Source organism: Lotus japonicus, chromosome 6 (genome assembly GCF_012489685.1).
Source record: "Lotus japonicus ecotype B-129 chromosome 6, LjGifu_v1.2".
Taxonomy (NCBI): Eukaryota; Viridiplantae; Streptophyta; class Magnoliopsida; order Fabales; family Fabaceae; genus Lotus; species Lotus japonicus.
This window is the reverse complement of record NC_080046.1, coordinates 16,894,563-16,919,379: the sequence shown is the minus strand read 5'-3', so window position 1 is coordinate 16,919,379 and position 24,817 is coordinate 16,894,563. Positions and strand designations below refer to the sequence as shown.

Genomic DNA, 24,817 nt, shown 5'->3' with positions numbered 1-24,817 from the left:
TCTCTCTACTCAACCTCTCTCTCTTCTACTCTCTCTTCTCTATCTCTCTCTATCCTACCAAACAAAGTGTAAAGTTGATGTTGTTGACTAAACATAGGAATAGTTGATGTTAATTTCAGTTGTCTCAAGGCATTGCATGCAGTATTTAACTAATACGTACTTCAAAAAATAATAAACATAGAATAAGGTGTATGTACGTATTCTTCTGAAACACAAGACTCATTTCAGACACGACTCCGCACGACCAATGAATTCTGTTTTGAATTCATTATTTCTATTTTATTATATTTTTCAAAAATTATAAATGGTTACTATATAAATGGAGGGGAGCTCAGTCGTGTCGTGTGCCATCATGGTCGTGCATTGCAGCTGCAACCTTCATGGATTCGCTAGCCCAGGATTATGAATATGCCTTGTTCATGATGTAAACCATGCTTCAAACATTGGTTATGCATAAAACCTCATGGTTCTTGCTTGGAACAACTGGCTCACATGATATGAAGTATTTACGTACACTATCATAATTACAAGGTATCAAATGCAACATTTGACATGCAGACAGTTTGTATCCTCGGAGGCTACTGGCTATTGAAATTTGAAAACTTTACCTAGAAGCCTATCTATATTAAGTATGATGTATAAGTATATGTTCTCTTTCCATACATACAGATATCATATTCTTTCAATATCCAATATTCATGTTTATTTCATAAAAACTCCGCATGATATTTTAGACTACAAGAATTTTAAACTAAATGACAGCGACTTTTCAACCACCAAAATCAACTTGTATGGTTATAAACGTCAGAGTTTTGCTAGCAAATAGCACTGTTAGAATATAATATAAAATCATCCTTGCGGCTCTTACCCAACAGCTTAAGCTTTTGGGGATAAATTGTTACTTGACATGGAATAACTTTTGAGTAAAGGCCACATGAATGGTTTTATATTATATTCTAACAAGCACATGTTAAGTTCGCGTGTAGTAATATCACAGTTTTGTAATAACTAGCATTACTCAATAAGAAAAATAACAACGTAACATAAAAAGGGGTTGTGATTGAAAAAAAAATGAATTAAAAACAAAAAATCAGTCTCCAGAAAAACACCAAACAAATTAATTTACATAACCTCACTTGACAAAGTGCAGGATCTTATAGAAAAATGGTTCATAGCAAGGGCTAGGAATATAATGCTGACAAGTTAAAAAATAACAGCATTGGGTTTTATAAGCTCTGAAATAATTACAAGGCTAGAGAGACAAAATGGAGGAAGATTTACATATACATGTAATGCTATCATAGGCTACAAGAAATACATGGGAATGCAGGGATCTCAGTAGAAGGCTGACAAAAGTTGAAATAGAAGAAACCAGTAGCTGTGCCAATAATGTAGCTGGCATGAAATGATCCGAGATGGAGCAGCTGAGGGTTTGGGAGAAGCTCTTCCAGCAATAGCTGGAGCAACCGCATGTCCATTGGTTCTTTGCTGCTCATCTGTTGGCAATGGGGCTGATGATGTCTTGTTTGGAGGAGAGAGGGGCATCCTCTTACCTAGACTGAGATCCTGACCTACAGATGCATGTAGAGACTGTATAAGAGAAAGGAATATAGATGCAGGGAGGGACTGAAGAAACAAAGGGTAGCAAAAATATACTTCACATATATAGAAAGACCTAGGAGTCAATGAGTCAGTGTCATAGCCTAAAGCAATGTTTGGATATCCATATGCACCGGGAAAAATTGACATTAACACACTTCAACAGAACAAGTGAACGGAACTCTTCTTGTGGATTGGAATGAAATTTCGTTCACATTACACTTAATTAACACACTAAATTACTTGGTTTGAACTTAAGCTAAAATATAGTAGCATATAAATTTAAAGTAAGGCATGTTATGTCTTTGGATGCACCTGACAAGAGAATATAATCAAATATTAGCACATTTTCATTGAGAAGTAAAATGACTCACAATTTGAGGGTGACCATGCTAGATTTTTGTTTTCCCTATCAAAAACCAATCGGTATCCCGTCATGAAGTTCTCTGCAAAAGATTTTGTAAGTTTTAACTTAAGATCAAAATATCCTTTTCTCTAGACTCTGGAGTGGGTGGTAACTAGTAGATTTTTACAGATAAATATGTAAACTTACGTCCAATTGTTCCCATATCCCCTTCGGTTGGCTGTATGGCTAAGCAAAATCCAACAACTCCCTGTACATAAAACAATCCTCATAATTTAGCAAAATCTGTAATAGGAGTAGTTACTGGATGCAGTGCAACTCTAGAAAATATAGTCTTTATCACAAGATTTTCGCAAGGCAGCAAACTTAATGCGGAACCACCTTATATGCATTTGTTGAAATGGAACTTCAGTCCATAAACTAGAAAAAGAACATATCCAAAAAACTTTACAATTCAAATTTTCGACAAATTCCTGAGCTGCCACAATAGACCACTTGGAGATAGAGGAGTGACTCTAAAAACATAGGTAAGGATTTAAGCAGTTCAGAGCTATAAATTCACCCAGTAATAATGCATGACAAAATGTGAGGCTTGAGAGTTGGGACAAAATGGCAGTGCAAAATGAGTATGCAAGTAATGTTTGATACAAATTCCGTTCTGTTGCAAAGTAGAACTAGAGAAAAGTATATTTCTTAAAAAACTAACAATTCTTACTTTTCTTTTGGGTTAAACTCAAGGGAAGTATTTCTAGGTGACTTTCAAAATTTTAGTCCATGATAGTATTATCATATCTTTTACTTCTAGACATGTGAACACAGGAAAGGGGGAACAAATTAAGGAATCACTTAATCCACACCCACCTGATTGTCATAGAATGTGAACACAGGATTATAGACCACAAAACTGTTATTCTGTTGGAACATGAGTGTTAAGCTGGGAACCTTTGGCAACTGTTCCGAACTATTTCAATAAAATAAACAGAGCCATCAAAAAGACTAGAATTTTCTAGCAATTGGAAACCAAACACCAAATAGACAATGGCAGACAATGATTAATCAAGAAATTTCACCTGGATGGATAACAATACTCCCAAGGAGATCCTTCAAAGCTAGATCTCGAAGCATTTACTTGTTTATCGAACTGTTTCAAATAAAATCATTTCAGGCTGAGAAGAAATTTAAAATCATGGACATAAAAAAACTAAGTACCTCCTCCGTTATTGCTCCATATGCATGACCGGGAAGAAATGTAAATGACGTTCCACTATCAACCTGAGCCTTAAAACTTGTCATTTTAAGACATGAATTCCCAATACAACATGCCTCCACTCCAATGATGTAGGTTGAACTGACCAGGAAATTTATCATAATTAGCATGACACTATTTTCTAAACAATTTTAGTACAGTGGAAGGATTTTAACTAATTTGCAGTACAGAGTATCATACAATGTTCCATCCAATGGCAAGAATGAAGTAGACTGTTGGGTGTTAGTTCCCTTGTCTCCAAAGAATAGTCTACCAGAATCATCTTCATTAAAGCAAAAGGAAAAAGAATCCTTGATTAATCCTGATTTGGCCAAAAAACTTGGAACTGAACTTTCCCCAGGTCCCAAACCCATGACACCATCTGGAGCAACCCCATCCAAATAACCACCACTTTGCTTCATACCACACCTGCATTAAACAAAATTTATGCTAGACAAAAAGACCAGAATTTTTTATTTTAAAAAAATAAACATCAGGCAAAGTAATGTTAAATGACAAAGACATGATCAATCAACCATACCCAATAACAATTGAAGCCTGGACAGAAGAGTTTGATACGCCGTCATCCCCTGATTGAAGATGCAGTATGTCCTCAACTAACAATCCAGAACTTGATGTATCCTCTGATAAGTAATTGACCGTGTAGGGACACTGCTGCTTGGAACTCTTACAATTTGAACCCACATCACATAACCGATGGCTGCAAGTTAGATGCTTGCTAGATAACGAACGAGACGGACTAAACTCATTCAGATCTTTATCCTGCATAATAGATGCCCCATATATCAGGGAGCACCTGCCAATCAATTATTTGAATTAAGTGCTAAACCTGTTGCCAATTCTTAGCTTACACTCTAAAAATTGAGCAATGCTACTTAAACCGAAGGATTTTGAGTAAGAAACTCACGAATGACAAGCTGTAAGTTTCTAATAGGTGGTTAATAACACACCATACAATGACGAATTTCAAAATAAAGAATGATTGACCAATTAAAACTCTTAGCAATGTGATACGAATTTTCATTTCGTACTGCAGAATGCAGATCATTTTCCCTAAAAATTTCACTCAAACATATGCACCATCAAAAGTTCTATGTCCTGTCATGTGTTAGTGTAATAAAAAAATTCCTCCAATCAAGGTTTTGAAATTTGCATGACAGGATTGTGCTGGTGCATCATTTATTTTATTAAGTTCAATAAACTAGAGGCTTGTTTGGTTTAAAATATAAAAGCTTACTGATTGCATTTCCAGTTTCCACATCGTAATTTGTTTCTTGCTTTCAAAATTTTGTAAGGAAATTAAAAACAACTTATTTATTATCAGTGTAGCCAAATAGCAGTTATAGCTACGCTATGCTATAGCTTAGCGCTCTGAGGGCTCACCGTTACTCCGCTACTTTCCACTTTTTTTTTTGTCTTGACCAAGGTATCTCCACATCCGACAGTAGTGAGACTAATCTCTCGCCCCACGGTCAGCGTACTAAGCGGTAGGGGGCTGGCCAAGAGTTTTTTCTATTCGCAAGAGTTGGGATTTGAACCCCCAACCACTTGGCTAAAGGATGAAGTGCTGAACCACTACACCAACCTACTTGGTTCGCTACTTTCCACTTTGAGGGCTTGAAATAGTGGATTTCTTACTTCCACTATTTTTCGCCATCCGCAATTAACAACACTGTTTATTATTCTAATTATTTGCATAAAAAAATTAAAAAAAAAAAACAGAAAACAAAGTGATTGTAATTTCTATAATTAGAACTGAAAAAAACCAACAATGAAAAAAGAAGATGGAGAAGCATACCAGATTGGAATAGTAACTTGAAGACAAAGGAGCACACTGTATGCAATCACACGGAACCCAAAGGAGATCACTCCCTGCATCCAACGCTACAAGAAACGAAATGCTCGGTGTTCCTATATCAATCCACGTGTAATATAACCTAATCACAATCAAGCACAAAACGAGTATTCAGATTCAAAACCACGTCGTTTCTAGTTTCTTTCTACCTTCAAACTAGCAACAAAGAACAATGAAGAGTTAGTTAGTTAGTTAGTTAGTTAGTTACCAGCCAAAGTCGTTACCAAGCGACATCGTTTTGCTACCGTGAGAAGGGAAGAGGAGCTGGTGGCGCGCGCCGCCGAGGCGGATCTTGTGGCGGAGATAATCGTTGCTGAGAAGCATCTTGTAGTAGCCGAAGCTCTTCCGGTCCGGCCAGGAACCGGTGGGAGCACGAACCGGCTTCAATTCTTCGGAGAATCGGTGAACCAGCCTGGCGGAGAAGGTGGTTCGAACCGGCATTGCGTGAGCCAGCGGCGGCGAGAACAAGCACAGGAGGAGCAGCAACAACCACATCGGAGATCGAGATCTAGCAGCAGAAAGGTGAGTGATTAAGCAGCGATTAGGGGGTGATTAGTGAAAGCAAATGCTGAGATTAACGGTGGTATAAGTGAGGAGGTTGGAGGAATGTGAGAGGATTGAGAGTGGGTGCGCAGTGTGCTCATTCATTCCTGTGTCTCTGTGAGACTGTGTGACTGTGACCGGATAAAACACACTTTTTCCTTTTCTAAAACTACTAATAATAATACTTTGAAAATGACATGGTTCATTAATTATTTTTATTTTTTGGTCGTCCCATAAATATTTTTTCTAAGACAAAGTTGTTCTCCTTTGGGGTTCGGGGTAGGGGTGTTCATGGAACGAGTTCAACTTGACTTTTACTCGGTCATAAATATTGACTGTGTCAGTTTTTAAACCTGAACATGTCCCTACAAAAAAAATTGAACTTACAGCCTTATATAATATTTTTTTGAACCCCCTAAAAATTTTAAAATATACTAGTAGACTAAGTTTTGCACTTATTTGCACCAAAGATTCACACTCACTTACTCCTCTCACTCTCTCTCACACACGGGCACTCAATCACTCACCCTCTTTCTCTCGCTACCCTAAGTCTCACCCAATTGAGAAGTGAGAACTGCAATCAGAATCATCGTCTGCAAAATAGTTCAATCTCAAATTATGTTTCCTTTGTTCAATTTTTCTGTTTTGAGTTAGTTACTTAGTTCTTGAAGACAATCGAATTATTCCTTTATCTGATCTTTTCTGAATTGGAAACGTTCAATGAAAATAGTATATGTTTATGGTGTTTTCAGTTTAGATTTCTCACCTCAGTTGGTTAATTTAAACTAAGATATTTTGCAAAATATTGATGGGGATAGATGAAGAAATCTGCATTGAAATCATCATCATCACACGTAATCTCCGCTGAATGAGTGAATGTTTTTTACTACATGAATAGCAATGAGTTGAAACACCGCTGTTAATATCTCAAGTGACGGGTACTTTTTTCTCTGTTTTTACTTATTTGGCTGCTATTTTCGTTAGTAAGTAAAATGATAAGAGAATGTCGCTTTTATATTTTTCTGCAAGTTTTATGTATGATCGCTAGTGCTAGTGTAAGTTGTTCAACGATTTCAGAATATAAAATCACGTAGAGAACAACTATGACTTGTACAATTTCTGATGTATAAATATATTAAAGTAGTTTTTTATTATACTTTACCGACATTTTCATTTGAAAAATTTGAACCCCCTAACCTCGGGGTCCTGGATCTGCCACTGGACCTGATAGATGTGGGTTCAACGTAGATCAGGTCACAAAATGACGAGTATGGGTTTGCCCAAAGGACAAATTGCATGTATATTTTAAATTTCAATAAGAAATTATGAATACTTATCATTTCGTAAAAAATTAATTTTTTATCATATTAATAAATTATGAAAGACACTACTTAAAAGTGAAGTTTTTCATAACAAAATACTAAACTAGCGCAAAAAATATAAAATTAGTTCACTTTGAAACTTAAAATTAATGAAAATATACAAAATCAAGTTTTGAGTTTAGTGGGTAAGGAGAGATGTAGGACGGGTTGGGATTGGTTGGACTTGACTTCTACTCGACCCTAAATATTGATAGGATCAAATTTTTATACTCGAACTCATTTCTAGACCCGAAGAAACCCGACGAGATACAAGTCTAAGGGACATGGGACATGACGGGTCAATAGACAGGGTCGGATCCTGTATACCCCTACTTTGAAGGCAATCATATTCGAGGTGGGAACATCCATACCATTGGGGCAAACTCTCTCATTTCCACTCATTTTTATTTCTATTTCTCTCATCTTATCATCTATCATATCCCATACTTTCTCTCTCTTACATTTTATTTTCTTTCTATCTCTCTCATCCTTCTACCTCTCTTCACCTTAAAAAGAGATGTGAAAACAATATTTTTCTAATACACTCTCTTGGCGGGTTTTTTTTTTCTCATCTACAAGATTCGAACCCGAGACCATGCATAAAGGAAATCAAGCATGTATCACTTGGATCAATTAGTCATGCCGTTTGTGTCATATAAATATTTTTAATCATCGTAATTATCTATAAAAAAATTCATCAAATCAGAATATCTATTTTTTTATTTTTGACCCATTTAATATCATCAGTTATAAATAGATAGAGTGAAGGGTTAAAACGTGCATTTCAAATTACCCTCAATTTTTATTTTTATTTTGATAAATTTAACATTTATTAAAGGTTGAATTGAAGTGTCCCAATAATTTTTCAGAGTATTTAATTTCTCATCAGTTGTACCAAAAAAAAATCAGACTTTATCACTTACAACAAATTAATATTTACCCCATCCTAATAAAATGTGGGTGGATTCAAATTTGTAACTTGTAAATATTTTTGAAAATAAGAATAAATTCCAAAAAAGGAAATCAAAATTTAATATATTTTGTTAAAAGAATCAAATTTAATACTTAAACTAAGCATCAATAGTTAATTAATTGATTAAATAGTGAAAAAATAAATATATATGATGTGATACAATTAGAATCGATCTATCATAAAAAAATTGATAAGCAAGAAGTATATTGATAAGAGCACAAGGCATGTCTAACCCATATACAAAGATAGGAGAGAGTAGGGGAAATACAAGTAAAATGAGAGAAATAAGAAAAATAGACTCAGCAAAGTTAGCCTATACTCCTCCAAACCCATCATCATACTAAGTGTTTGGATCTGAGGGTAATAGTCATTCATTCACTCAAGACTAACTATTCAAGAGCCTCGAGGTAGCATATTTGTTACAAGCTAGGTAGACGTAGCAATGGATTGGACAACCATTCATAAAGAGAAGCTCTAAACTTCCTTTCTTTTGCAGAGAGCCAATTCCAATATCTCATTTGAATAATGTCCAGCACCTTTCCAGGATCAGGGAGTCATTTCGAAAAATTATTGAATTCTTATGCAGCCAGAGAGTCCAGACCCTAGACCCCCAAACAGCCCCCCAAACCAGTTTTTTACCTCTATTAGTAATTCCCACCGAATGTTGTAATAAATGGGACCTACTACAGCAGGGAAGAGCTACTGAAAATCTCAGCCAGTCATAACATAATTGACATACCTTGTAGGAGAGAGGGCAGCTAAAGAGAAGATGATTGGTTGATTCCTCCACCATGTTGTTGAATAGACATTTAGAATCATTAGAGCTTTGAATTACTCCCCCTTTGTCCTTCGTCTGAATGCGGTTCCAGAACACCCTCCAAATAAAAGCTTTGACATTCAATGGAATGTAAATTTTCCAAAGCCGCTCGAATTCTGGAATTGATTCCGCTAGTTCATTATCCCTTTGCCAAGAGTAGGCTGACTTGACTGAATACCTCCCCTCTGGATCCACACTCCATAACCACTTATCTGAGGTTCCCACGTTCAGATTAATTGCTTCCAATTGGTTGTTGAGACTCAGAACCCATTCTAGCTCATGATCACGGAGCTGCCTAGTCCATGTGAGATTCCAGGACCACGAATCACCACTCCAAGAGCTCGTGTCCTTTATACAACATGATTTGAGCCTCCCTAAAGTGTTAGCTAGAGGTTCCTCATCGAGCCATTTATCCTCCCAGAATCGTGTTTCATTACCATCACCAACTTTTCGTATCAGTTCTCCATCAAACCAGTAAGATTGATCCAATTCCATAGAAGTGCAGGAAGATAAAAGGTCACCCCACCAAGGAGAAGGCAACCTACAGAGGCGATAAGTTAGACGATTTTCCCAAGGAATTGCATATTCAACCCTTATAACTTTGCTCCAAAAGTTGTATCTATCATGCATTAACTTCCAACGCCATTTACCAATTAAGGCCATGTTAAAGGACTTCCAATCACGTAATCCAAGTCCTCCTGACTTCTTCGGTTTGCAAACAATTTCCCATTTGATCCAAGATAATTTACGTTCCCCATCATAGCCACCCCAGAGGAAATTCCTATGATTTGAGTACATTTCTTATCTACCCCAACTGGAAATTTAAAGAGGGAACGGAAAAATAGAGGAATGGAGAATAAGGTACTATGGATTAAACATAAGCGCCCTCCAAAAGATAATTGCTTCTATTTCTAACGATATAGTTTACCTTGTAGTTTCTTGATGACTGGTTCCCAAAATTGAATCCTCCGCGGGTTGCACCCAATCGGAATTCCAAGATAGGTAAATGAGATGGATTCAATCTTACAATTCAACACGTTGGCCATTTGATGTAATTTGCTACTATTAGTGGATAAACCAACCAACTTAGTCTTGTTAAAGTTTACCTTTAGACCAGAGGCAAGCTCAAAGCAACACAGAATACATTTGAGCGCAAGAACATTCCGATTTGTAGTTTCACCAACGAATAGTGTATCGTCAGCGAACTAGAGAAGGGAGATGACCGCCTCACCATTCTGCCCCAATGAGTATCCCTTGTATTTACCCAATTGAATTGCACTATTTAGCAACCCGGATAAGCCCTGAGCAGCAATCAAGAATAAGAATGGAGCAAGAGGATCTCCTTGTCGAACATCTCTTTCCATCTTAAATTCTCTTCTTGAGCTGTCATTCACAAGTACTGAAATTCTAGCAATGTTAAGGCAACTACCAATCTATTTCATCCAGTTTTATCAAAATTGAGCCTCCTCATCATGTAGAAAAGAAATTCTCATTTAACAGAAAAAGTCGATCTATGATAAGTGATTGATTAATATGAGGAGAAGAAAAATTGATGTACATGCAATGAGTGTATCCCACCAGAAAATACTTCTACACTAATGAGCGCAGAATGTATTCATGTCTCCACATTTACAAAGTGGGCAACATATTCTCAAACATGTAAAATTACTTCTACAATTATGAGTGCGGAATGTATTCATGTCTCTACACTTACAAAGTGCAGAATGCATTTCCAGACTTGTTAAAATACTTTCACACTTATAAGTGCGGAATGTATTCATATTTCCACACTTATAAGTGCAGAATGTATTTATATCTCTACACTTACAAAGTGCGAAATGCATTTTCAGAACTAAGAAAATATTTTCACAATTACAAACACATAAATAATATAATTATATTTTCACAATTACAAAGTGGCGAAACTATTTTTAAAATAATAATATCGTGTTTTGTATCTAAGGAATGTAAATGGTAGCTTAAGTGGTAGAAGCTGAGGGACATATGAGTTAAGTAGGAGAGGTTCATTGATCAATTTCTAACGGTTGCAATTTATTTTTCCGATGTAAAAAAAAACTAACGAGTGACCGGAAAATACATATGACTAGCACCAAAATCAAATCCATTTATAATTTTTATTTTAATGAAAATCCATTTTATAAGGAGGGAGAGGGATAATAATGCTGCGACGAAAGGAAATGCCACGCGGTTGGCCCCACCGTGCCTTTACGTGTTTGAGAATAAAACTGGCTTTTGATGGCCGGTGTGTCCATTTGTCTTTATCACCGTGGCCTGTGGTGTCCCTTTATTTATTTTCATTCCTTTATTTTACTAAATTTAAACATAAGGGTCCCAAGGGCCAAGTGTCTTCACAATTCTAATCAGAAAAATTCAAAATATAATAAATTCAAAATTTTTAATAATTATGGTACACTTTATTCTGTTAACTAATAATACTTTTTTACAACTACTAATATTAGTTTGAAAAAGATATGGTCAGCCCAATCAAAAGGTTACTCGTCCGTTCGAAAATGGTTGTTGTTTTAGCTTTTCACATATACTAGATTTTTCACCCGTGCGTTGCACGGGGGAGCATTTTTCAATTAATTCATACTTTATAAACAAATAAATAAGTATAATTCAGCACAATAATATGACGACAGCTTTTAAAAAAACATAAATGTACACCAATTGACCAAAATATTTAAACGGTTGCCATAAATAGAAGAGCATACACCTGTATAGATTAAATCATGCACTGAATGATATAAAAAATTGATAATAAACCATCAAATAAGAACAACTCCATTATGAAAAGAATTTGAGGTTCTACACAGTTTCGCAATGAATGATATAAAAAATTGATAATAAATCAGCAAAATGATGTCTAGTTGATCCAAGCTATTCTCAAGGACCTGAGCATTGTAAATGGAAAGGAATTAATTACTCCAGCTTACAATTAAAAATCAAACACATAAATCCCATTATATATTGTATAATAACATGAAATTCGATTTAAGAAAAGCATTTACTAAAGACGAAGATAGATAGACGTATTCAATCTACTACAACAATTTAACAATTAAGTTTAAACCTGCAACTATAAATATTAAAATAATGATAAATTAGTTGCCTTCTAGATTTAAAATCTAAAATAGGATAAAGAGGAGGAAAAAACGGACTTACCAATCAAATGTTATTGAAGACCTCTTCATATATAACGTTTCGTGTTAGTTTGAAATTACGTTTGAATGACAGTTTATAGGTCCAACAATAAAATTCATTTTACCCTTCCATGTTAAAATTATCATCAATATTATCTGGGGGATTATCAATCTTACAAACAATAATTATCAACTTAGAGTATCAATTCATTATGAGGGAGTTTTAATCTAACAAACTATATAAAATTGTAATTTATTTTTGGAGATCATGAACCGATAAAGAGTTGATCAATAGATAAGTTTATTCTTTTTTACTATATAATTAATAAATATATACTAAATATGTTTATGCTTTTTTAATTCCACGTGGGAGCCTTATATTCACAATCAAATTATAATGCTTTTTGTAATCTACTGTTAAATTATTTAAAAAGTTTGGGAAAAGTACTAAAATTAAATTAAAACATATTTTCTATTAATTTCAACTTGAAACTATTTTCTCTATTTTCTTCTTTATCTTTCTCAGCTCTGCTTCTCTTTTAACATCAATTCAAATGTGAACAAAAAAATCATATATACAAATAACACAATGGAAAATATAAAAGAGGGAGTTATATCATTATCAAATATGCTAGCAGATACATATAGCATACTATATTATTTTGACTTGTAGTCACGCCATGAGTTACACATAAAAAGATAAAAATAATGAAATTGATGCATATTCAAGAGAGAAGCTTAAAGTACACAATATTCCTCTTTTAATAACATGTTTCTCTATTGTTAACAATACCAATTTCCTCCAAAATTTTCTCCTCAAAATAATATATGTCCCCTAAATGATGAACCGTGAAAGAAAACAACAATAACACAATCATTGAATTAGTTTAGCTAAAGGCAAAACATACTTCCTTGGACCTTGTTCATCTTACAGAAACTCCATAGCACAAAATGAAAAAAATCATATTCTTCCCTACTTTTATAAACTCCATAACACAAAATAAAAAATCAATAGTCAATTTCCCCTTTCAATTTCAAGATCAAGCTCTCAAGTACAGAATCTTCGAGATTTAATAACCATATCTCCCGGATGACAGATGAAAAATGTCCAAGATAGAAATATCTGAATCTGGAAAGGAGAGTCAGCATTCTCATAGTTTCTTGCAAGAAACCTGCCAATAAAATCAGACACAACCACCACACAAAAATAAGAACCCCCTTATGAACTAAATACTCAATATTGTGCATGATTCATGAACCCCAATATATGAAATGTAAAACGAAACATATAGCTTAGTTAAAGGTGAAAAATGGCCCTCACCAATCATTTAATCAACAATAAAATTGGAACAAAGTCTCATTTGCCAACCCCAATAAATGCATTAAATAAAAGAGTCTCAAATATTAGGAAAGACTTTGCCTTTGATAGAGATTGAGGAAATGGAAATAGTTGGAAAGATTTGGGTAAATTTTAAGGAGAAACTTACCAATGCATCATTTCACCAAACTCACTTTTTTTCACCTTGCATACAAACACAACATCACCACAAACACCTGCACCAGCCTCACACTCCATTGCCACACATCTAATTGTGAAAGAAAGAAAAAAAATATAGCAAACTTTTTAATTCTAAAACCGGGTGTTCAATCAAACTATGCAGTAAAGAAGAAATAGCAATACCTCAGGCTCACTACCATCAGAGTAGAAAATCCTCATAGTATAGTCAGTGCCATTGATGCCAGGTAAGAAAAAGATAACCCCATCAACACCAACACCAAAGTTTCGATCACAAATCTGCACAGCTTTCTCTGGACTGATCTTAGGCTCCGAAAAATCTCGATTATCAATCTATCCATAACTGATATCAAATCTGCACAGCTAGGAAATCCATAATTCAATAGTATATCCAGAAAAATATGAGGGTGTGAGAGAGAAGCGATTTAGATTAAATAAAGAGAAACAAAGAAAGTCGCCCTGAAATGAAATGCCCCAATTAAATCCGGATTTTGCATGATGACAGCCTAAATAAGAAAGAAACAGGGAAGAAGGGAATGAGAGAGCATAAACGTAAGCACTCATTTCGGTGGAAGAGCATGGGTAATGAAAAATTGGGTATAAAAGAACCCAGGATTTATGCTATCTAACGGGTCAAGCAGGGTACACAGATAAAGATTTGCTTTCTCCATGGTTGGAATTTCCTTTTCAAAAAAAATAAGTTGGTTTACATTTCCAACAATTGCTTGGGAGGAGAAAAGCCAGACGGTGATATGCAAAGTCAGGGTTTTAGTTCAAGATATTTTCAGTATAAAATCATTAAAATAAAAGTAAAACCTGATTGGCTAAAAAATAGGCAGTCTTTTAATGAGAAAAAAATCTAATAATGAGGCTTTGAAAAATTGAGCTTCTTCTAAACTTTTTAAATTTGAATATGTTGGTGACACCAATCACGTTTTGGTTTGCGTGAGAAACTGGAAGAAGTGTGGTTAAGAAGCATTAAAAAGGTTAATAAAAAAAACATTAAAAAAGTGTTTAGGTAGGTAAAACGTGATTGGTGTAGTGGTAGGTAGTGAGATTTAAATTTGAACTGATAATTAATGATAGATATATTATAGATTAAAAAGAATTAAAAATAATATTAATTATATGGCTTATTATATGCTTACCCTTGAATAATGCATCAAATAGCAATTGAGCCATTCCCAAGTTTCCTAAAGTAGTAATACCAATTTCTTTTTGATTTTTTTAATTCTTCAAAAAATGGCTGAAACCACTCCCAATGGATGCCAAATGTCAAAAGTTTCCTTCTTATAGGTTCTCTTTTATATTGTATTTAGATTTAGATTTAGATGCCATGAAAGGCTTCATCGAGAATGGGGGAGTAATTTTATGTTTTTTTGGAAACAAACAAAATAGTGGGAGAGAGAATGAGTTCTTAATAATGAAGGAAGATAGTGGGAGAGAGAATGATGAGTGCTTGATAAAAAAACAGAAAAAAGAAGGAAATGCCACGTGTACAGTAAAAAGGAGATAAGAGCTTGTAGAATGCCATGTGGAATTCCACTAAGTCTAAGATTGCATGAGAGAGCAGAATGCTTGTGGTTGTGACACATCAGCATTTGGTCCTTTGAACCTTTGTTCTTTTAATAGTATTATTGATTCTAAAATGGTTGTTGTTTTAGAAATTCAAGATTATTTGTCACATCTTCTTCCATATACATCATCATTTATTATTGTATCTCCCATCTACCACCTTCAATTCTCACCAATCACAATGCCCACCAATCACTTAATCAATAATTATCATTCTCTCTTTTTAATATAACTCAACTTTAAATATGGGTGTTTTAGTCAAATATTATATCAATTAATGAGCTCTTAAACTATGTATATTACCTTAACAACAACTATTTTAAAACGGAATACTAAAGAATAAAATTATATAGTTTACTTGAAAAAGAAAGTTTCAACAATATTATTAATTTTCCATAAAAATACGAAAGAAATTTACTAAAAAGTGTATTTATTAGTTTGATAGTTCACTTTTCTAATTATTTTAAAGTTTAAATAAGTTTACCAATAGTGGTTGTTGCAAATAGTACATATTTAATTTCTCTTGAGTGAGATTTTGGATTCAAATTTAAATATTAGATGGAAGTAGAGTACTAACTAACTAGCTCCGAGTAACCATCAATACTCCCTCCTAAACATCCCCCTTGTCCTCAAGGTGGGGTAAAAAAACAAGCTCCTTGAAACAAAAAGGCTTAATTGCAACTTTGGTCCCTGACATTTACAAAAGCCACGATTTTGGTCCCTCACCTAATTTAATTACAAAAATCGTCCCTCACCTAACACTTCGTGAACAACGTTGGTCAAACCGTCAATTTTTTAACGGAAGAAGCTTACGTGGCGTCTGAAAGCTTAAGTGGAAGTGCCACTGGCGTCAGAATTGATTTTTCCTCTCCTCTCGGCTGTTTTTTTTATCTCATAGTGAAGCTTTGCTGTTGGGAGGCCTAGTTGTTGGAACGCTGGGATTGAGGTTGTGTGCTATTCCTCTGAGTTTTTTTGTTGTTTTTTCCTCTGAGATGTAGAGGCATGTGCCTCCCTCTCTCCAGTGGCACTTCCACCTAAGTTTTCAAACACCACATAAGCTTCTTCCGTTAAAAAATTGACGGTCGGACCAACTTTGTTCACAGAGTGATAGGTGAGGGACGATTTTTGTAATTAAATTATGTGAGGGACCAAAATCGTGGCTTTTATAAATGTCAGGGACCAAAGTTGCAATTAAGCCAAACAAAAACATGGAAAAGAAAATGGAGAAGCAAATAAAAAAATAAAAATAAAAAACCTTCCACCAGTTGGTCTGTAGATTATTGAGAAACAAAGGTGTTTTTCTCTCTTCTTGGGCCCGTTCCTTCTGTTTAGCATTATGGGCTTTGGCCTTGTGGTCAAACATTGACCCATTTCTGAAAAATCTAACTAAGCCACCAGACTTGGTTGAGACAGCGGTGGTGCGATACTGTAGCCTCGAGTTAGCTCGCATGGAGGAAAGGAAGGGAAGCTCACATTATCAATGATTGGTTAATTCAAAGATAAAATACTGACTTACATAATTTTCTAGTAATGGGTAGATTCATTGTACCGAATAATAGTTAAAGTGGTAAAAGCTAAAAAATATATGGGTTGGGGAAGGTTCAATGATCAGTCCCTAAATGGTATAATTTATCTTTTCAGTATTCTAGAAAAAAAAACTCATTATCCTAATTAAATAAGAAAATAAGGAAAAATCAATCTAGGAAATAATCTAAATTATATAAACAAAGATAAGATGCTCTAAAATATGATAAATATATTATAAGATATCTTTAATTTTTTCATATTATAACAATCCTCTCAAGCGTAAGTTAACTTATAAATTTTGTACAAATCAATATCAATCAATATATATTAGAAAAGAAGAACTTCCATAGTGACGTGTCAGCACCAGATTAATTCTTAGTGACATGTCAGCACCAGATTAATTCTCATAAAAAATTATTCCACGTGTCAATTTGTTAGAGGATATAATTTTCAATTGATATATGTTTTAATTTTATATATTCTAACCTAATTAATTGATATTATTTTAGAAGATATAATTTTCAATTGATATATGTTTTAATTTTATATATTCTAAAATAATTGATTGATATTATTTTAAAAGATAAGATTTGGTCTTTTAATTTATTTTAAATTTATTTTTAGAATATATTGATTAATTTTTATTGAATTTTCGAATTTTTTATTAATTCGGGATTTTAGGAGTTTTTGATAGTTTTTATCTATCCTTATTTATTATTTATTTAATTTTAATTTCATGAAATATTTTATTTTAGAGTTACTTTTAGAGTATAAATGAATTTTTATGGTATTTTTATTGAATTTTCATATTTTTATTTAATTCATGATTTTATGAGTTTTTTATTGTGATTTGCTAGATTTTGGTAGTTTTTATCTATCTTTATTTAGTACCTTTTTAAAGTTTAGATTTGATTAGGATTTAGGTTGTTTATTTCTTGATTTTATCTTAATTTATCTTATTATTTATTTAATGCTAATTCTAAGAAAGGGGAGTTGATTTGGTGCTGAGGGTCCACAAAGCTGCCATGGACACGCAGAGATTTGATAGTTGTTATTTCTACCTCTGCCACATGTCGTGATCAGGACAGAGGTATGTCGTAAGATGATGTTACGTGAAGAAGAGTTTATCATGTTGTGATTGATGGTTTGTGCCATTTCAGTTTATCCTTTGTTCGTAATTCAATCCTGGATTCTTAAATTTCACATATTTTGTGTGTTTTGATCCAAAAGTTTACAAATTTTTGCATAGACCCTTTAACGAATCATTGTTGAAGACGTAATGTTTTGATTCTGATGTAATGTTTTTTCTATTGTTCTTCTTCCGCTTTTGTATTTTTTTAAAGCATATTTTAGTATAGTTTGTAGAAATCTATGCGTGTGAAGCCATTCTAAACCAGATTTTGGTATAATTTATAGAAATTTAAGAAACTTAGGATAACCTGAATTTATATTCATTTCTCAAATTTTGCCCGTTTTTATTCATCATGTTTGAGCTGTGTGTATAAGCATACTATTTGCACTGTATGTGAATGATGCACAACTTACTAAATTTTTTTTTTAATGATGCACAGGTCAGTCAAATTGATGAAAGCATATGAAGAGCTCACATTTAATCTTCATGAGTATGTTTAGCCCATTCTTAAGGTTGGTTCATGTTTTTCTCAAACTCATTAGTTTTGCATATACTCATGTTTTAGTATGCCAATTGGGTGACTTATCTTACTTTACTCTATATATTTCCTTAAGTTCAATTTAAATTGATTGTTAATATAAGTTTATTGGTGAAATAACCACAATTATTTTGGGTGGGAGAATTATTTTGTTTTTTTTTTCTCACATATATAGATAATTTGTTGGGGTGCGCACATATGGGGCAATACACCATTTTTTGTTTCTCTTGACTAAAATGTGCCTTTGATTTTTTGTTTCACAAGGGTTCTACCCCAAGATTCACAAATACACTAAATACAATTCTTTCACCACAGTCCTTTCAAATTGGTGAAGGAGGGTATTTTGTTCTTCAAGACTTCATTTTGGGTTTCTGTTTCAATCTTCTTCATGAATTGATTTTGTTCTTCAACTAATTGTAAGATGTCATACAACCCGCGTGTGTGAAGCACTGGTACTCAAAACATGGCATCCTCAGCAGGATGTTGAAACTTGAAACTCATGTCTGTTGGCCAGGAAACTCCAAGTTTTGTAGGCTTGTTTTGCGAAGCGACAATCCCATCCCTACAATGGTACTCTTCTTAATTCTACCGACTATGCAATTTCAGATCATTCCTATCATTGAATTGCAACAATGACCTAAGAAACTTATTCAACTATCACCAAACTTATTCAGCTCATGCTGTATAATGGTTCAAATATCATGTGTTAGATGGTTCAAATATTATGCATACATGTCTGCTAATTGATACTGACAGATAACATGAGCATGTGAAATAAAATGAAAGATGCAAACCTCAAATTGTTCTAGAGTCTTATCCGTCCCTTCGTGTAGTTTAGCCCTCATGGTTGCAAAATCCATAGGCTCATCCCTTATTCAGTCAATATGTTTAGTACCTTTTTAAAGTTTAGATTTGATTAGGATTTAGGTTGTTTATTTCTTAATTTTATCTCAATTTATTTATTATTTATTTATTATTTTATTTTAGAGTATTAATTAATATTTCCCAAACTTTTTTTTAAAAAGAGTGAGTTTGAAAGCTATAGCTTAAGTTAATTTCTTAATATATTCCCAAATAATAATTATAATAATAATAATAATAATAATAATAATAATAATAATAATAATAATAACATATGTGTGCGGATATGGGCTGGTTGGGTACTATAGTGCCCATACCCGCACCCATACCCACTATTTTTTACGGGTAATTATCTATACTCAACCTCATACCCATTTAGTGGTTTTTTACCCTACCCATAATGAGTATTTTTTGCGGGTACCCTATGATTTTGAGACCCATTGTCATCCATAGATTTAGATTTTGGCAAAGATGGATAACTTCCTGTAATGACATTGAATTGTCTAAAGGTGGAGAGCTTCGAGTTGCTACCCACGTGAGTATGGAGACGGACACATGTAATTTTTAAAAACGCGAGAATGGAGATGGTACTATAGTACCTACCCATTGTCATCCCTACTTAGTTGGAATAAACACAATAATGTTATACTTTATGATATATCTTACACAATCCTGATTTGTGCTACTATCACATTAATTTTTTTTTAAGATTAATATGTTGATAATTCCTTATATCTATGATTTGTGTTATCGTCTTCATATTTACGAAGAATGTGAAACGAGTTCCTCTTGGTCTCAATTGGGCTTAGAAGAGAAGTCTTTATGCCCACTTTACTCATCAATTCTGATTTTTCTATTTCATCTGTTGTTTAATATATTTTTAATAATTAAAGTATTAATTAATGTATCAAATACAATAGACATATTTCCGGTGCAACGCGCGGGTAAAAAACACTAGTACACCCTTTAAAATAAAGAAAAAACTAATGAGAATGTGCCACCATTGTCATTTTACAATGGTTTTAAGAGATCATTAATTAATATATAATTTAATTAAACACTCTTAATTAACATTGAGTTATTATTAAAAAAAGAAAATAGTAGTTATTAATTATGTAATTTGTGAGAATTGTGATAAGTGAAAACTGGAAGTGATAGATGAAAGATATAATATTAAATACTAATAAAAGATATGTGAAAAAATGTGACAAATATTCTTGAATTTATAAAATAATTATTGGAAAATATTAGAAAAACTAAAACTACTACTATTGTTTTGGCATGGAAAAGTACTAATTTCATTGTTTTAATCATTAGACATTGATCATGATATTGATAGCTTTGCTCCGACAATGGTAGTGTCGATTAATTCCATTGTGGCTTCCAGAAGACTAGTGCTGCTTCAGAGATTGGTGTCACTTCAAATTCATAGTGTTGCTTTATGCGGGCATAATCAATGGCTCATGTTGAACAAAAAGGAATTATATTTTTGGTTATTGCCTGAAAGGTTATGTAGCACATGACATCATCACCTGTGTTGTTCGGTATTAAAAATTAAAATGATTACCAACAAATATAAGTAACATAAACAGTAGATAGTTAGGTTCTTCAAACATTAAATTCATAGTTTGAATCTTTGAGCAATGCATATATGGAGAACATTTTTTTGGAAAAAATCTACTCATTTAACATAATGTTAGAGGTTTTAAACTTTTAGGAATCAGTTATCAGACTAGACTGCCAAGATAAAAAAGTCTAATTTGAATTCTCTCGCACCATAAAATTTAGTGTACACTTTAAATCACTTTAAACTTATGCAGCAAACACCATATCTATCTATCTATCTATAAACTATATAAAAGTGAAGTTTTTGCAACTTTGAGGATAAGATGGGAATTCAATAAATCAATGCATATGAGTGAATATTTTTTCATGGGCATATATGTAAATTTGTGAGTAATTAATTATGAAATCAATCTTGACCGTTGATTGCTTCTAATCCTAGCCTTGCATCATTTTCTTATGAAACCCTTTGAGCAACCTTTTCATATTCTTGGTTTTTTTTTGTTACTTTTATAACTCTTGATTGTGGTTACAAATATCAGCAAGAATCTCTTCATTTTTCTCCCATAAATTTTATTAAGTTTTGAGTCTTTCCATTTACTTTCAAATTCTTTTCATCTTTCCCATCTTGATCCCATCTTGATCTCCCTAACCTCTATTTATATGCAAGAAATCTCCCCCTCTGGATTCTCCAACAACACAATTTCTTCCAATGTACTATCTTGAAAATATGTAAGTTTCTTGCATTTTATGTACTTTTTATTGTTTCATTGTCTCCTAAAAATGACTCTTTAGGTAAGGACAATTTTATTTTATCTGCTGTTGATTGCGGGGATGAAGCTGGGTTTTGTCTCCGAACATATCCGTCTCGAGAAAACGAAGCGAAAAAGAAGAAAACGGTGAAGGGCAAGCTCGCTCTCTCCAACTGTGGTAAGAACCATTCTTCTAATTTTTTCTACCATTTGTTTTGTGGAAAACAAAGCGAGAGGGAAGAAATCCACAAAGAGCAAGATCGTTCTCTCCAACTGTGGTAAGAACCTTTTTCTTTTTTTCTCCTTCTTTCTGTGTTTTGACTTCAGAGATCAGACTTATTTTTCTACAATTTATTTTTCACATTAGGTTGTTGTCTTCTTTATTCTCATTTCTCCTTTTCCACTCCAGTAAGATGCAATCTTTATTCCTCAATTCAATTTTTTTTCACATTAGGTTGCTATCTTTTTTATTTTATTCCCCATATGGGTGCATGATTTCAAAAATGAAATCTTATGAAGTATTCCCGGGCTCAAGAAGTTTCTCAATATTATAATTCATTTTATTCTCTCCTCATACTGTTATCTCAATTGATTCTCTCCTAATTATTTACTAAACCTCTCTTCTACTTTCTATTAAAAAGATATTCATTTTAATTTTTAATGGCCAAGAATTGCCACTCATACATTTACAAGTTTTAATGCCCTCATTTTGGAAGAGCTCTCTAATAAGGTCAAATGTGACATCTTCTTTTTCATTTATATGTGGTTATTGAGGAATTTAGTGGTTACATATTAGTAATTAATGTCAGTTAGGGAATTCCAGAGGGCATGATTAGTTAGTTAGGATATATACAAGACACTAATTCTAAATTAGTTGACAGTTTAAACATTAAATTTGATATCAATGCCAATAAAAACTTTCCACTAACCTTTTCCACTACAACAATTACAAGTACTAACTTTCCACTAACTCTCTTATAAGTCTAATTATTTTTCTTCTTTATTTGTGGCTATTCAATACACAAGTTGATTTATTGTTGAATGCATATATTGAAAGGGAAAGACCTAAGCCAGGTGGTACAACTCCTATTGAAGGGGACGAAGAGGGGGGAAGAAAATGAAGAGGAAGAAGAAGAAAAGGACGATTCTGAGCAGTAGGACAACAATAGTGTCGTAAATGACTTTTCTTTTTCCTCAACTTTCTTGATATGTTGTTTTCAAGTGTTGTTTGCTATACTTAATTTAAGGGTATGCTATGAACATCATGTTATTGCATCTAGCCAACATTACAATGTATCAATTATATTCAATATTAATTGCGTTATTCATGGTGAATTAACAAAGATACAACTTTATTATTGGAGAGAGATTTTTTTTATAAATTGAAAGACATATTTTATCATACTTTGAGAGGGTAACGGTAAATTATATCATTTTTTGTAAGTGATTAATTAGTTGGTTAAAAGGTATTAGTTTGTGGTTAATTATAAGGATAGAGTGGTTAAATTAATTTGATGTTTTTAAGAAAAAAATACTCTTTTTGCTTCATCAGAAAACAAGAATAGTACACCGTACCCTAACAAAAATTTAGTATTTTTCTATTGTAACGTCTATAAATCAATGCACATGCGACAATAAAATTTATACTAACCCCCACTTAGTTTTTTGGTAACTGTTTAGTTAATATTATTTACACATTAGATAAAAATAAAATATTAGTTACGAAATTTCAAAAGACATGATAAATTTTCTTGAGGATTATAATATCGGTTACGGAATTTCACAAGAAATGGAAAATTATTATCAAATTTATACAATACATAAATAAATATTAATATTATTCTTTAGCAATTAATTTTGAAATTTTAAAATTAAATTTGATATGAATTCAACAATAAACATTTTACTAACCCTTTCGCTTACACTTAGATATTTTATTGGTGTTTAGTTAATATTATTTACACACTCATTAAAAAGTTTAATATCAGTTACGAAAATCCATAGAACATGCATGATAATTTTATTAGGATTATAGAATATAATAAATAATATTATTATTATTACCCTTTAAAATGTTAATATCATTTACAAAATTCTATAGGACATGGTAAATTATTTTGGATTTCAAAAATATATAAATATTTTTTTGATACATCGGAAAAGAAAAATATATAAATATTAAACTAAGGATAAGATGTGTATTGTGATTATGATTTTATTAAACGGTTGAATCAAATTATACTAATGAGAATTTTACCATGACTTTCATTGCACAAATAATTTAATTAATATATTTAATAATTCTTTTGCTGCAAAAAAAAATTGTTACAACAAAAAGAGTTGTAACCTTCCTGCTCCATGTAGTTAATGAATGAGAAAATTAAATTAATAAATATAAAACAAATCCAAATATATCTATCCCATTATACTAATTATTGACTTATTCTATTTTTTTCTTATATTTCGAGAAAGCCAGCGGGTCAATCAAAATGTCAAGTTACATTCTCAATGTAGTAATCATTCTATTTGCAAAAAAAATATTAGTATAATCATTACTTAATCAATTTATTTTATCAGCTCATATATAATATGAGAAAAGGAAATATACATCGTTGGTGTAAACTTTTTTTTACACAAACATCCAATTGTTTTCTATCACATCAGAACCTATAATTGTAATTTAATTAAAATAAATGAAAAATATAATCATTTATCCCACGTGGCATACAATAATTGGATAACATTGAAAATGCACATCCATTAAACTCATATAATATTTCATCTTACTAAAATAAAAAATTAAATTGTTATATAAAAGACCAATTTAAATAGTTCAACATTGGGGTGAGTGGGTATTTCACTTGGTGAGCTAAGGGAAATGAAGGGTATTGAAGGGTGAAGGGCCAGAGTTCGAACCCTAATAAAAGAACTAATTTACTAACAATTAACAACTAACATTTGCCTATAAAAAAAAGTTCAACATTAAAATAAACGTAAAAAACATAAATTAGTATAATTATTACATTACTACAAAACAAATACAAACACATGTGACACGAAAAAAACACTACAACATTTAAGTTAACTTACATCTAAAATTAATTTTAATTTTTTAATTCATAACTTTGTTTTTATAAACCTAATAAAGATAACATTACTTTATTAAATTTTAACTCAATAAATATAAAGAATACCCCGTGCAACGCAGGCAAACAAAAGAATTTTTTTCCTCTAAAAGAAACTAAATTAGATAGTGCAACATTAAACACAAAACCCAAGAATAAATAAAATAGTTGTTCATCTACAAAATAAACGCAAACACATTCTTCATCGAAAAAAATTACAAATTCGTGTTTTCCTATATTCAAAATTATTTTTATCCTTTTAACTCATAAACTATTTTTAAATAA

General features: G+C 32.5%; 1 protein-coding gene across 2 annotated transcripts; it reads right to left on the bottom strand.

The window, feature by feature from the left end:
* Positions 1-1,104: 1,104 nt before the first annotated feature.
* LOC130724459 (aspartic proteinase-like protein 1) lies at positions 1,105-5,781 on the bottom strand. 2 transcript variants are annotated; one of them, XM_057575688.1, is made up of 10 exons: positions 5,294-5,781; positions 5,029-5,167; positions 3,751-4,026; positions 3,411-3,638; positions 3,173-3,311; positions 3,034-3,104; positions 2,825-2,924; positions 2,153-2,213; positions 1,974-2,045; positions 1,105-1,571 (listed from the first exon to the last, which is right to left on the bottom strand). In XM_057575688.1, the coding sequence occupies exons 2-10, from the start codon at positions 5,106-5,108 to the stop codon at positions 1,336-1,338; spliced, it is 1,263 nt and encodes a 420-aa protein (XP_057431671.1). In that variant the 5' UTR covers positions 5,109-5,167; positions 5,294-5,781; the 3' UTR covers positions 1,105-1,335. The 2 variants fall into 2 exon arrangements, with proteins under 2 accessions (XP_057431671.1, XP_057431670.1); XM_057575687.1 differs by having other exon boundaries at positions 3,751-3,992.
* Between the last annotated feature and the right edge of the window lie 19,036 nt (positions 5,782-24,817).